The sequence below is a fragment of the Pomacea canaliculata genome, linkage group LG1 (assembly GCF_003073045.1).
Source record: "Pomacea canaliculata isolate SZHN2017 linkage group LG1, ASM307304v1, whole genome shotgun sequence".
Lineage (NCBI taxonomy): Eukaryota > Metazoa > Mollusca > Gastropoda > Architaenioglossa > Ampullariidae > Pomacea > Pomacea canaliculata.
The window spans coordinates 37,159,375-37,174,198 of record NC_037590.1 but is presented as its reverse complement, the minus strand read 5'-3'; the positions used below and the strand labels follow the sequence as shown (position 1 = coordinate 37,174,198).

The 14,824-nt window shown below is 42.8% G+C and overlaps 1 protein-coding gene across 1 annotated transcript; it reads left to right on the top strand.

Annotated features, from left to right (window-relative positions):
- Positions 1-391: 391 nt before the first annotated feature.
- Positions 392-10,254, top strand: LOC112561229 (calcium-activated chloride channel regulator 1-like). Its single transcript, XM_025233577.1, has 9 exons — positions 392-1,224; positions 1,805-2,156; positions 2,454-2,753; positions 3,073-3,314; positions 3,506-3,664; positions 7,200-7,506; positions 7,763-7,882; positions 8,053-8,265; positions 8,762-10,254. The coding sequence occupies exons 1-9, from the start codon at positions 1,054-1,056 to the stop codon at positions 9,181-9,183; spliced, it is 2,286 nt and encodes a 761-aa protein (XP_025089362.1). The 5' UTR covers positions 392-1,053; the 3' UTR covers positions 9,184-10,254.
- The last annotated feature ends 4,570 nt before the right edge of the window (positions 10,255-14,824 follow it).

Below are 14,824 nucleotides of genomic sequence, written 5' to 3'. Positions count from 1 at the left end.
TGCGTAAGAGACAGCGAGTAAGCAAGCGAATGTATATAAAAGCTTCAGGAATGTTTCTACCCGGATCTTGATCTTTGTCTCTTACCCTAAATTCAGGACGTGTTTGAGGGCAACAGGTAACAGAAAACAAACGAAGAATGAGTCCCTTTACTTAGGGAAGAAAATAATAAAGAGGACTTAACCCTGTGTTTGTCTTCATGTGTGCGCGCGAGTGTGCCTCATTTAATTTATTTTTAATGTCGATATCAGCAACAGTGCATCTCTTTTAAAACATTTTAATACCACTAAAAGTTTCCGACAAAGGAACATTAAAAACGAAACTCCTGACTTTTATTTCCGTCCGCAGCAATACACACTGAACGTGAAGCCTGGTAAATCTTCCCAGGGCCTGGAGAACACCATCCACCATGGAAACCATATTTTACACAGCCACACCTATTACATTAATTATTAGCGCGGGATCATCAAAGACTTATCTAGAGATGACATCGGGTAGGTCGGGGAGGCCCGGTAGCGCAGTGGGTAAAACGCTCTCTTGTCAAACTACAGGGAGAAAGGTTTGAGAAATCGCACAGGATGATGATGATGATGATGATGATGATGACGGTGGTGGTGGTGGTGATGATGATGATGATGATGATTAACCTTAGCCAAAGTTTTTATTTTATTAATAAATTGTATTGTAAGAGTCTTCCTCCACACAATAGTTTTAAACAGTAATAAAGTAATAAAAATTTGTACTTGGCATGAAAGGTAACTGTGAGAGTCAAAATTGCCAGGAAGACTAGAAAAAGAAGTAACTGTCAGTACAAGAATTTAACAAGTACAGAGATTTTATCTACCTCCTGACATTATTTTTTGATTAGCGTACGAACCACCTCGCGATAGACAAACATTACACGGTGGTCCACGGGTTGCTCTGATTAACTCTGTGCCATCAACTGATTTCTTTCTGTACTTTGGCACAGCTATAGTAGGGAACACCTTTATCAATGAACAGCACAGTTATCAGTTGATATCAGCGAGTCGAGTGCAACAACAATAAACGACAAAATGGCGAAGAAATGTTTGTGGCTTCTGTTTGTCGTCCTGTTTCTAGTCACAGGGATTGAGGGTGTCTCCAGAGAAAGTGCCATAACCTTGCAGAACAACGAATACACAAACATTCTCGTCTCAATCAGTCCTGAAGTTTCGGCGAGTTCAACTCTTGTCGCGACAATCAAGGTAGAGTTCTTTTTATCCCCGGACTAATCTTCACTGGGGAACTCTTGTGTGGTGTTTGAAGTTGTTTTTGTCGGTTGTTTGAAACGATTGTTTCAGAATGTGTTCATCAATAATCATTGGTAACTCTATGCAGCTCACATCCGATTGTTTCTTATTAGAAAGTATTATCTGCGTTTAGGAAGAAGGTGTAAATCGCTGCCCTGGGGACAAAATGGCAAAATCAAAGGAAGCGTTTGGTATCCTGAGTTACAAAGTAGTATCCGGTTATTTGCTTTCTGCAAACTGTCACTGCTTTTTGATTCTGGACCCCAGCAATAAATTACCATCCGTGGGGTATGGACACTGCTTTAAACTATGGAGACAAAAAAGAGTCTTGCTTTGATTTCCTCATGTTCCCCGGGGCAAAGATATCTTCTCGCTTCATAATTGATCAGTATTTAAAGCTTCAGAGAAATGCTTGGATAATATCAGAAAGTGGTTTCATTATTATACTTCCTCTCATTTTTTCTCTTTCCTAATGTTGAGAAAATGAGATTTTTTTGTCGTAATGTATCTCCATGTTCTTGAACATTGTTTGCAGACTACGTTCACGAAAGCGTCCGCCATTTTGTACCAAGCAACCAATCATCGCGCAGTGTTCAGGGATGTCACCATACTGGTTCCGAGCACGTGGCCAACTGACCCGTCCTACACCGCAGCCACCACCCAAGTTTTCAGCAATTCTGACATCGTCTTCGTGCCGCCACCCGCACCTGCTCCACCCCAGTCTAACCCTGGAGCAGGTCAGCTAGCCGGGTCGTCTGCCACCCCACGTCGTGTGGACGTCGCTTCCACGAAAGCTTTCGCAGGATGCGGACTTCCGGGAATACGCATTACCATGGCAACTGATTTACTGACGAACAGAGCTTTAACGCCTACATTTGGAGCTCCAGGTAGATAAAGCTTGAGCACTAGTCTTCCATTACTACACACGTTTCTAGTAGCAAAATGTCACTTTTACGTGCGCCAATGTCGAAAAATGATTTTCTTCATTCATCTCTTGAATGATATTAGCTGACGAACGGTTATGCTGGTATATAGTAGGATATATTCAAAACGTTAAAGCCCATTCTCCAAATAAAATTAATCTATTTTTTTTTTTTTTTTTTTTTGGGGGGGTAAAAGAAAAGTTTCAGAAATGGAACACTATGGTTAATATAAACCTTGTTGTCATGTTTACGTTTCTGTAGAAAGGATACTGGTCCACGAGTGGGCACGTTTCCGTTGGGGAGTCTTCAATGAGTACCCGGATGCTGGTGAACCGGGATTCTACTTTTCCACAGTTACAGGCCATGTAGAACCGATAAGATGTGCTCTGAGCATCAACGGCGTCCTCTTCAATACCAGTACTACCGAAGTTATTGTTCACCGAATGTCACTGACCCTACTACAGGACTGTTTCCTGAAGAGTGTGAGTTCAGACCTTACCCTGCTGGTCCCAGTCAGAGTGTGTGCAAGGCGTCAATCATGGACAACCGACCATTCAGCCTGTAAGTGTCACTGAACATTTTTCTTTGAGTCGAAAAGAAGTCAGAGACAAAACGCTTTGCTTAATCAACTCAACTGATGTATCATCTAAGCTATCAGCGAGACTTTGTCACAAATTGTTTTAATGCACAAAATGGAAAATAAAAAATAAAACTGATAATTCACAAATAAATCATTTAACAGCTCCTTTAATGCATGGATATATATATATGAATATGTGTATAGGTATATGCTGTTTTGATTTTAGTTTAAAAGTTAAAGCAGGTTTACAGCTCCACAATGATTGGCTTATTGTATGGACATTTATCCTTTGAAAGTTAGTCCAGTTCTGCGACGACGACCAGTCTAACAGCTCCACGGCACATAACTACGAAGCCCCTAGCCACCACAACCTTCGCTGCGGCCACCGCAGCACCTGGGCAGTGATTTCTGAATCCTCTGACTTCAACAACGGCAACAACCCGCCAAGACCCGGACTGAGCACCACACCTGTGTTTACTGTGGTTCAGGCTCCAAAGACTCGCCGGCTAGTGGTCGCCATCGACACATCTTCTATTATGGCTGTGAGTTCCTTTTGCTCTCTGTGTGTTGTGTTGTCTTTTTGTTTCGTTATTATGACATTAAAAGCTTACCTTAGGGTTATGTTTAGGTTTCTCTTTAGATGTTTGGTTGGTGTCATCACATAAACCAGTTAAATCTCACGTTACAAACACAGCAACATGCAGGATGACAACGAAGGGTTAACACTGTGCAGGTGAATGAGAAACTGAGAGAAGTCCACCAGGCCGCCACAACCGTCCAACGGGAGAATACGTCACCCGATGTGGACGTTGTTGTGACGTCGTTTGGAGGCGGAGACGAGGATCCACTGGCGGCAGCTACACCGACCACGACACCAACTTCCGCTGATTTTTCTCTCTGACGATGAGCGCGTGGACCTCGACAAGCGTGATTATCAACGTGACGCAGGTAACTGTCGTGTCTCGGTTATACAACATGCTACAAGCCTCGCGTCCATTCTGCTCACCTGCAGTACTCTGTAGTACTTAGTACAAACCAAATGATCGGAATAATAATAATAATAATAATAATAATAATTATAATTCCCTGAGCAATAACAGCAACCATCAATTCACCAGCATCCTCACTATCCCGGTCAGCTGTGAAAAAAAAAGAGCTGTTCAAGACTTAACAAACAGCTTTTCAAAGGTCATCTTCATTCAGCTGAAAACAAACATAAAGAAACCTCATCTCGTCAATAACGATAGTCGTTATCTTAACGCCGATCTGCAGACGATGGCTCCTGCATCTGCGGCGTCGTGTGCAACTTGTGAATAAGTAATGGTCACAGACTCGCGGACAGGTTGTTCTTCAAGAGGAGATAAAAGAAGTCGGCGGACTGCCAGGACACATGGGTAACGTGAAGCGGCGACACACGAGGGACCTTCAGATGGTCAGACGCGATAACCGCCAGTGAGTGGTGGAGGGGTCAACACAGGCTGTCTGCTGGCAAGGCGTGAAGAAAGACAGAATAATAGAGGGAGGAGTGATAGGATGAAAAGAAAAACGAACAGAAAAAGCACAGAATGAAAAAAAGTGACGATAAAAAAGAGAAAGAAATGGTGAAGTAGGAAGAAAGGAATGAAAAAAAAAGGAAAATGGAGCATGAAAAGACAAATGAAAAGAGAAAACAAAAAAGCGAACCAAAAAGAAAGGAAGATAGAAAAAAAGGACAAAAAATATAAAAATTGAGAAAATAAAAACCCAGAGGAAAACATGAAAAAGAAAAGATTTAAAAGAAAAAATAAAAGAAGTAGGATGTAAAGAAAGAAAAAATTAATCATTGTAGAAAGTAGGTGCTTTGATTGTTTGATTGATTGACTCTTTGTTTGAAATAGTGCACCACTTTCTTCAGATCTGATTTCGTATATAATGTATTTGTTCCTGGACGTTTAACGAGTAGATTAAGAATAAACATTTGTAATGTTCTACTTGCAACAGGGCAACGATTATTGGCATCCACGCTCGCAAACACACCGCCGTCAGTCAGGGGTGGCTCCCCTTCAAGCAGACGAAAACGAAGTCTCGGTGCCAGCACCTCATGGCAGCCGGGTGGTCACGTGGTGATAGTAACGGAGGGTCATCGAGTGGCAGACGTTGACCTGACCTCTGTGGTTGCCAGGCTGCAGAAGGCTGGAGTTATTGTCAGTTTGGTCTTGCTGGGAGGGCCGCCACCTCCGAGTCTCCTCCCTCTAGCACATAAAACAGGTACAGGTCGTGCCAGCTGGCGGGTGTGAGTACAAGGCTTGCCTGCACGCACTAGTGCACACGCTCACAAGACACGCACATAAAATATTATGCACAGAAATAACAGGAAACAGGCGAACACAGCCAAGCGCATGCGCTAGAATAAGAACGGGAAATGGACAAACGGGGGAAGAATGAGAATGAAGGACAAAAGAGAGGAGTGGTGAATGGTGAAGAACAATGTTTATTTCGTAAATAAGAGATACACACATGTCTCCTTTGAGTACTTCACATTAAAATTTCCCCAAAACTCGAAGAGATTCATCAAGTCTATGTCATCCAGAAGACATGTAGGTTCTTGTGGGCACATTGCCACCATGATTGATTAAGTAAAAAAACAAAAAACAAAACAAAACAAAAAAAATCAACAACAACAACAACAACAACAACAACAACAAATGTTAAGCAGAAAACTGCACGTTATCACTAAATGTTATCACTAAAATGCTTCCAGAGACTGATAAAAGGATGAGCGACTAGCGAGGTTAATAAACCAACATGAAAAGCAGAAGGCCAGGGCATCCACGTTGTCCTTTTGTATCGCCATTTAGAGTCGGCAAAAAGCTTTGTAATGAAGTTGGATTTAATTGGCTTCCACCTAAGTGGAGTAACAAGTTTGGAGCGTGCAATGCCTGTCAATGTCTATGTATACTTCCCGAGCATTCATGCCAGCCAGTATCCCGATGCACCACGCGGTGCATGATGGGGGAACTACAGGACGATGGCGGCCATCGATCCAACACGCGGCAAGACAGAAAAACTGAAAATGTTTTGAGACTTGGTTCGTGCGGTGTGAGCATGGCACGTTTTGAGGAGAAAAATACAGAAATCATTCATTTTGCTGCACATTACACAGGATTTGAACTCTATTACACAGGATTAAACACACCATTACACAGGACTCAACCCGCCATTACATAGGATCCAACACACCATTACACAAGATTTGTCACAGTTAACCACTTTACACAAATATTTTCCAGGGTTAGGATGATGGCTGTTGAATTTTAGTTATGTAAGTGAACACGTGTGTGACTTTCATTAAGAGGAAGTACGCCCCTGAACATCTTTCTTGATGATGGTTGTCTGTCGTGTTTATTTTCGGAGAGCAGGAGGACGACTGTATCATGACAACAACCACCATGAGTCGACAGGTGTGACTGACGCCTTCCTCCATTTGTTGAGCTTTGCTGTGTCGCATCCGCACGATGCCCTGTTCAGGTAATAAACAAACAAAGCCTGTCTTATTTAAGTTTCTTAAGATTCAATAAACACCAAGAGTTAATTACCAGCTCCACACTAAGTCTGATGATTCAAGTCACAACTATGATGATTATTATTCATTGTTGGCAATGTGTTCGTTGCTATTATCATCGTTCATTTTTGTATCACGTGTACTCGTCATTCTTACCACAGTGTTCATTTTCGTCGTTGTCGTCGTCGTCGAGTTTTCTTCTTCTAAGTCACAATTACCGAAAAGTTATAGAAAAAAAACTTAACGTGTAATGAAGTTTAAGGCTCCTTAAGAATTTTTTGTTTTTTATTTTATCAGAGACTAATTAAGTAAATTTTGATCAATAAATGAAGAGCTTTTGAAACCACTACATTTGTCTTCTACAGACAGCAGTGAACGGCCACTCTGCTGGTTCCTGATGCTCTGGTAACGGGAAATAATCTATTTTTGGCTACTTCAGGTATACAGCAGAAGCACCAAATTGAAGAAAAACGGAACTGTAGTGGGACAAGTGGCTGTCGACCACCTGGTGGCGACAAGAATTAAATTTATTTTATTTTACACTGCCTCGCATCAAGCGGTGCTGGAGGTGGAACCTCCTCCTCATCTGGCGAGAGCCAGCAACTTGGACTGTCACGTGGACAGGGTTCTCCGTGTCATCAGATGCGAGATGCCAGTGGAGGAGTGAGTGGTGTTTCTTTATATTCCATGCACATTTCTCTGGTCTAGAGAAAAAAGAATTTAGAAGTAACACGAGCGAAAGGCTTTGTGGAGGATGTGATTTGGCAAGTTTTGGAAGCAAATAAGAAAAGAAAATAAATAGCTAATTATTTAAAGTAATTTATAATTAAATGACAATCGACCGTACTGTTTACATGATTGTTCACTCGTGTGAATGTGAGATGAGGAATTGGCCTGCCAGACATTTCAAACACTTTCTGTCCAGAGCGGAGTGTGGAGGTACTCAGTTACCTCCCCCGAGGCTCAGAGAGTGTCGTTGCTGGTGTTGGCAAGTCCAGCCAACACCTCCGGCTCCCCTGTTCGTCTCTCAGGTGGTCTGGTGGTCAGTCATCTGGATGACCAGTTGCCCATCATGCGCATCTTTGCTGAGGCCACCCAGGGAGATCGAGCGGTCCCTGGCCTAACGGTAGAGGCCACGGTGTTCGGTCCGGAAGGAGATCCGGTGACAGTAGTTCTTCTCGATAATGGAGCAGGTAAGGAGAGTGCAGGGTAGGCGTGCTTACATCGGGTACACATGCAAATGAAGTGGACTGAAAGAAGTAACCTTATCAGGGATTTGCATGTTGCATCACCTGAATGTAGCCTGAGATGGGAAAAGATGGATATAGATGGCGCTTTGAAATTGAAGGACTTGAGGGAGTGAGTGGACGATTGAATGGCAGACCTCACTCAATCATTAAACAGAAACAATTTTCAAAGGTGTAACTTTTACACATGGATGTTGTGCAGGTGCTGATATTCAAGAAGGAGATGGTGTGTACTCAAGATACTTCTTTGAGTTGACCCATTCGGGGATTTACAATGTTCGTCTTTCTGCCTTCGGCTCATGGGCCCAGCATGGGAGCAAGGGTAGGCCTTAATTATATCAGTTGTACGAATTCAAGTCTATTTAAGATGTAAACAAAAGAATCGTGAAGCAGAAAATCCAAATGCAAGCTTTAGTCCAGATATTGATGAGATGAAGTTGATCCCCTGAACACACAAATTTAGTTTTCCAGTTTCTGTTGGCTTTTCTACAGGTGAACAAGAAGACCATCACAAATATGTAACGCGAACAGCTATAGCTGGAAGTACACTGATACACCCCAATATGACTAATCAACATGGGAGAGACAGAGACCTGCTACCACCAGCACGGATACCCGACTTACTAGTAGTTAGAACCATCAGGGAAGACAAGGTGGTCGTGTTAACCTGGACAGCCTCTGGTGATGATCTAGACAAGAGCAGAGGTGATAAATGGATTACAAATTTATGGTGTGATGGCAGTAATTCTATACCATCAAAAATGTAAACAAAAGAGAAAAACGAGTAAAGAAAGCGGAGGATACAGTGCATGTGGCAATGGAAGCGCTAGAACAAGAACTTCAGTTGTAATGATTTCAAATGAAAATGAAGGCGTCTCCCATCAGTCCACAGTGTAGCTGCTTCTGCACTCTCGACAGCACTCTAATTAATTAGGACCGTGTTTTTCTATTCTGTGTTATGCTAGCCTTTGTATTATTCAACGCTTCTTTGTTATTGACAGCTTCTGAGTAAACTTCTTCCTGTCTGATCAAATTGCTGCTAGTAGCCAGCAAATAGCAGACAAATGTAATAAAGTAAGTGGCTCGCTATACAAATAGTACATCTGTCAATATTTTTGTTTATCAAAGAATAAAGACACATTTCAAGAAAAGTTTACAGAAAGATATGATTATTGATTTAATATAATTTTTATTGTTTCAGCTTCCAAATACTTAATTTTGCTGGGACACAGTGTCAGCGACCTTATGACCCACGCCAGTAGTGTGAACACTTTGGTGCAGGAGGATGTAATACACGGCAACCTGTCGTCGCCGAAAGAATTTGGTGAACGAGAGTACCTGGCCTTACGCATCCCATCTTCATTCAGCAAAGGTCAAGGGTTCGCCCTGATGGTGATGGCTGTGGACGAGGCTGGAAACAAGGGCAAGCACTCTAATTACGTCACCGCCAGCTTCGACCACCCTACGATCCACAAGAAACACTGGCAAGAAGCTCAGAAAATGTTCCAGGACGTAGTCATCAAACGACCCAGACATCGACGACAAGAGACGAATTTTCTGCAAGTCAGTCAAGAAGCTATTAATAGTAACGACAAGAGAGAACCAAGAACATCAACAAGATGATCCTCCCTCAAGAAATGGAACCTCTTCTCACGAAGCACCAACGGTCAAAGAGGTCGGAGTCGAAGAAGGACGCAGACACCCGAGCGGATGTCTCACGAAATGTAAACACAGGGATCGCAATTCTTCTCGTTGGCTGTGTCCTTGCTTTCCTCGTCACCACCTTGCCGACGTGTCTGGCGAGAAGAGCGACGAGAGGAGAGAGAGGCAAGACGGACACAGGCAACTTGTTTCAGGTGAAGATCGATCGCTAATTATAGACTGTCTGCGCACACGTCTGTCGTGGTCAGTCGGCGCCTTTCTTGTGGTGGCTGTCGCTACATCACAGCATCAACTGCTGACACCTTCCTTTCCACACCTGCCAGCGTCTGGCAGTTTATTTCCCTCCCCTCATCCCAGACAAAAAAGCTCTTGAGAGGATTTTATGTTTTTCATGTCGGAGGAGAGATCTGAGCTAACTTGCAAAATATACGCCACACATATATTGCCGGACAATTTTTTTGGCCAATTATGTATCAAATTTGATTTTATGACATTTAAAAAAACGATTTCGACGCTAAAAATAATTTAAAAGATGGCTGATCTTGTAATCATTGATAAACAAGTTTTATTAATGATTCGAATCATTTCAGAAAACATCTTTACTGCAAATGTCGTTGTCGCTACATCCTCCTCCTCCTCCTCCTCATCATCATCATCATCATCATCATCATGTCTCGAGCGGTGAAACCCAGATACCTCACCCCCATAACCTGCTGAAGACCGGCCAGGGGGGAAATGACATTTGTGCCAGCCACAAGAACCTGTTCAGCCGCTGACAGGCGCTCCCGCCATCCTCCTCCATTACCATCCAGTTGAGACTACCGCCAGGTCTTAACCCGAGGGTGAGTGGTGCCGCCGATGTTTAATCTATCTTGGAGTTGTCTCCCGATCGATGGCGGAGTACAATTAGAGCCGAGGCCAAGGTTTTCAAGACCACATACACTGTAAGCACTGTGCCACCCAATAAAAAAAATGTCGCCGAAATCTGGGTCTTGAAACAACAATTTTCACCCCAGAGACGAAAGGCTCTCATCTTGGTTTGTTTTCAAAACCGTGCGATTGGCGAATGCATGAGTTGACTGATTTACACTTACAGCTTCTCTGTTTGAGAAATATTATCCGAACAGTAGTTCCCCGGACCCACGAGTCAGAGAATTAGTGTTTTTGTTCAAAAAAAAAATTTAAAAAAATAAAAATGAAGACATCTTTGTATGATGAAATTCTGTTCATTGATATCTTATTCTTACAAAAGACATCTTGGTGGGTCTTCACAAGGTATCACTGGTCTGCTAGGATGATGATGAAGCGGCACCACAGGGATGCCGGAGTTGTGTGTCTGAACAATAGTTTCCTTTAGGGACCTGTTCGGTGTTTGACCTTAACATACACCAGCTTTGATATATAATTCACCAACAAGTAAATTAGGGAGCTGGTTGCCAAGTCTCACTGACCTCAGCACTTCTATTTATCTACACTGCTTCGGTTTGTTGCAAGATAAACTTTGCAAATAGAATAGTTGCTAAAAGATAGATTGACAGAGAGAGTTTATTTATGCATCTCCAAAGACGTTGATTAAAACTGTGACAAGTAAAGGAGAGGAGGAACAAAGGAGGGAAGGTAATGTCTAGCCGACATTGATCCAATTATAGGTAACTACTGCGATTTCATGAGGCTACCGCGGAAGACTGAATGAAAGGAAAGTATTGAGTTTTTTATTTTTTATAAAAAAAGCTGCCCTCACAACCGTTGTCAAGGAAACCAAATCTTAGAGTCGTAGAAAAAAAAAACTATTCATTTTAATGCGTGCTTCATGTGACAGTTGCCGGCGAGTGGAAATCATGTTTTTTATTCTTTTTATGTGAGGATTAAGAGGAAGCAACTCTGAATAAATATACTTTTGCGTGACTGAATGATGGAAGCGACTGATACTGAAATTACAAATAAAAGGTCTGGGACATTTGCTTGTCAACCATCCAAGCGATCACAGCAGCATCCAAACCCTCGGTTAACACAGATCACACATCTCACATTTCACACGATTTCACCTGTGAAAATAAAACACGAGGAGCGTCTGTACAAATCTGTTCAGGTGACTGAGCTTGGGAGACAGATTTGTACAAATTTACTCACACACACGACTGAGCTGTAGGATGTCTGTATGTATTTATATACACAACACAGTTTTGGAGAAGGTTTGTACAGATCGACTGAGCTTTGGCCGTCTGTACAAACACTCGGTCGTCTGCTCGCCGGGGCGGTCTGCCTCTTGCTCAGAATGGTTGTGTGGACTCTGTTGACGCACGCCGAGATAAAAACAGAAAAAATATCTTCGATTTCTAGCCAGATTAAATGCATCACCATTTAATGAGAAAATTCCCCCAAAATACTTTTTTTTTCATCCACGCTGAGTGCTTGAGAAAACAAGCATCCCTGAACTGGCCAGGGGTCGGCTGGCGCATAGGAGATGAGGAAGATGCTGTGAAAACATGTCCTACTTTGTGTCGCCAGCTAAGTGCAGAATCTAGGCCTGTGGTTTCTTGTCTACAGCGAGATAATTTACAACATGATAAGAGAGAAAGGGAGAGACTAGGAGGCAAGCAAACACAGTTGATTACAAATCCCGATTCTTATCTTTATTCGCGGATAGAAATCCAGGGTAGGCTCAGTAGCGCAGTGGGTAAGACCTCCTGCTTGAACATACAGCGATGATTTTACAGTGTCTGCTTTAGTTATCTTCTTCCTTCCTGCCACCAATCAAATGAATGAACGAACGAGCGAGGGAATGAACAAACAAACGAACAAACAAATCAACCACAAACCAACAAGCCAACAAGCGAACAACTAACGAACCAACCAAAAAAACGAACGAACGAACGAACGAACGAACCAACCAACCAACGAACGAACCAACCAACCAACCAACCAACCAACCAACCAACAAACGAACGAACGAACGAACGAACGAACAAACGAACGAACGAACCAACCAACCAACCAACGAACAAACCAGCCAGCAAACAAACAAACAAACAAACAAACAAACACACCAACCAACCAACCAACCAACAAACGAACGAACGAACCAACCAGCCAACCAACCAGCCAACAAACAAACAAACAAATAAACAAACACACCAACCAACCAACCAACTAACCAACAAACGAACGAACGAACAACCAACAAACGAACACACGAAAAAAACCAACCAACTAACCAACCAACCAGCCAACAAACGAACAAACAAACAAACAAACCAACTAACCAACCAACACACAAACAAACGAACAAAAGAACGAACCAACCAACAAACGAACCAACTAACGAACAAACAAACCAACCAACCAACCAACACAGACCCACACACAACACAAACACAACTATCATATGTCAATATCAATCTTTTACTTAAGTAGCCGCTACGCTTGAGCAAAATTCAGTGAAAGGTCACCGGAAATGAACTCTTAACAGCTGGCGTAAACATCAACAGGCCTCCGATCACCTTGCGCGGTCTGTGTGCGCGGATCGAACCATTAGCGCAGGTATTATGAACAGAAAATAGCTTCCCCGCCTGTCTCGGCTATCCCACAATCCACTTCTTCCGCTTTGTGGTGCTGATGACTCGTTTTGTGGAGCCTGCAGAAAGTTGTACACGTGTTGGTTTGTGTCCACGGCTCTGTGACAGGCAGATGAATGGTGGAATGATGGACTATTTCCTCCATGGCGCTCTCCTCACAAGGGCTGCTGGCGAGATGGAGGCTGGGGCAGCCATACTGAGTGTACCTGCCCCTGAGGAGGCAAATTTCCTTTTCTGCAACCTCAAGTCACTGAAACGGACTTTTTGTGGTATTAGTCGCATCATGCACAACATTTGGGAGCACATTAAATGCATTCAGTATTATCATATTTGTTGTATGATAGAAGACTTAGATGCACATCAGGTGGTGGCGTCGGAGACAAAAAAAAAAAAAATGAGCAAGGAAGAAAAAACGAAAATAGGAAAAAGGAAAGAGGAAAAAGATGGAGGAGGAGGAGGAGGAAAATAACAACCATCATAACTGAGGGGCTGCCCAAAACCGGGTCCGCTGGCGAGGTGATATTACGATCGTATATGCTCCTCGAGGAGTAACAAGGACTAAACTAAACTAGAAGACAAAAATAAAAACCTAAACAAACAACGCCTGAGAGTTGACTAAGGGAACATGGCAGCAACAGGCAGTTGGCGGGTCAGCCGAGAGAAGGCTGGAATGCTCTGGAGTGAACTGGTTGGGGCTGAATCGGCCCTGTTTTCCAGCATCCCTCCCTAGGGGAATCTGTTCGTCTGATTGGTCATCTATCACGAGATTGATACGGGGCCGTGAACCTTCAGCCTGACAACACAACCCCATTTCCTGCCATTTTCTCCTGCCGATCAAAAAGCGAATCTCCAGAGGGCGCAACTTCATAATGTCGCGGGGCAAATAAACTGCAAAGTCTCCCTTACCGCCCAGAAAAAAAAGAAGGAGAGAGGGTTAACTCATTCCCCCTGCTGCCTTGAGACACTGGCTCCGCGGTGCCTGATAATGGTGCCCTTTGCTATTTCTGGAATCATTCTCAAGAAGAAAAAGGACTAAAACGAAGTCCTAAATTCTTTTCATCTCTTCCCTGATTCCTTTGCAATACCGAGCTCTTCCAGATTCTAAATGTACTTCTCATCTCAGCTTACTTAATAAAACTGTTTAATATGCTTGGAAACAGAATAATATAGATAATAGAGATTGCTCTTTTAAACAAAATGAACCATTAATCCGTTTCTTGTGTTTGAATTTGTTTGTGTGTGTGAATTTGAGACATGTGCATGCGTGTGTGAGTGTGTGTTTAGCATGCCTACATACCTTTCTACACCTATTTGCTTAAAAATTCACACTTAGTCTCCAGTTCTTTCGGATCCTGGAAGATGCACGTTTGCGATTATTTCTTCCCAAAGGAAAAAAAAAAAGACTAAGAGAGGAAAGCAGAAATGCATTTTTAATGAGACTTCTTTAGAAGTGTCAGAATGATTCACTTCTCTCATAGCTGGCAGCATGTTAAGATTTCCCCTCAAAGAGCAAATATTCATTAATAGACAATTAAAGAATGTTCAGTCGATACTGGGGAGAAAAAAAAAAAAGATTTTGCCGAAGGAGAGACTAGATTAGTTCGTCTAACCTTTTTTATTTTTGTAATTTCGGCTTTGGAAAATGCGAAGAATCCACGGCGAGCTTGCTTCTAAAGAGCAATGATCCTGATAAAGAGGTGACGGTCTTCATTTCAAAATGAAGTCCACATCGACACAGGCTGCTTCACATTGACGGAGTCAGGGAGGTTTTAATTCTCACCCTGGCGATAGGAGTGTCAGCTTAGGACAGGATGACATGACACACACACACACCTCGGGACACGTGGAGATGAGCTGCACGCGACTCTGGGATGTCACGTGCTCAAGATGCTGTCCTCGGTCATCGAGAGGGACGTGTTTGGGTGTAAATTTTGTCTTCTTAAAAATGCGAAGTAAGAACAAGGATTGATCTCAGATATGAGATCGATTTCCATGATAAGAGATATAAAGGTGTCAGCTAGATGATG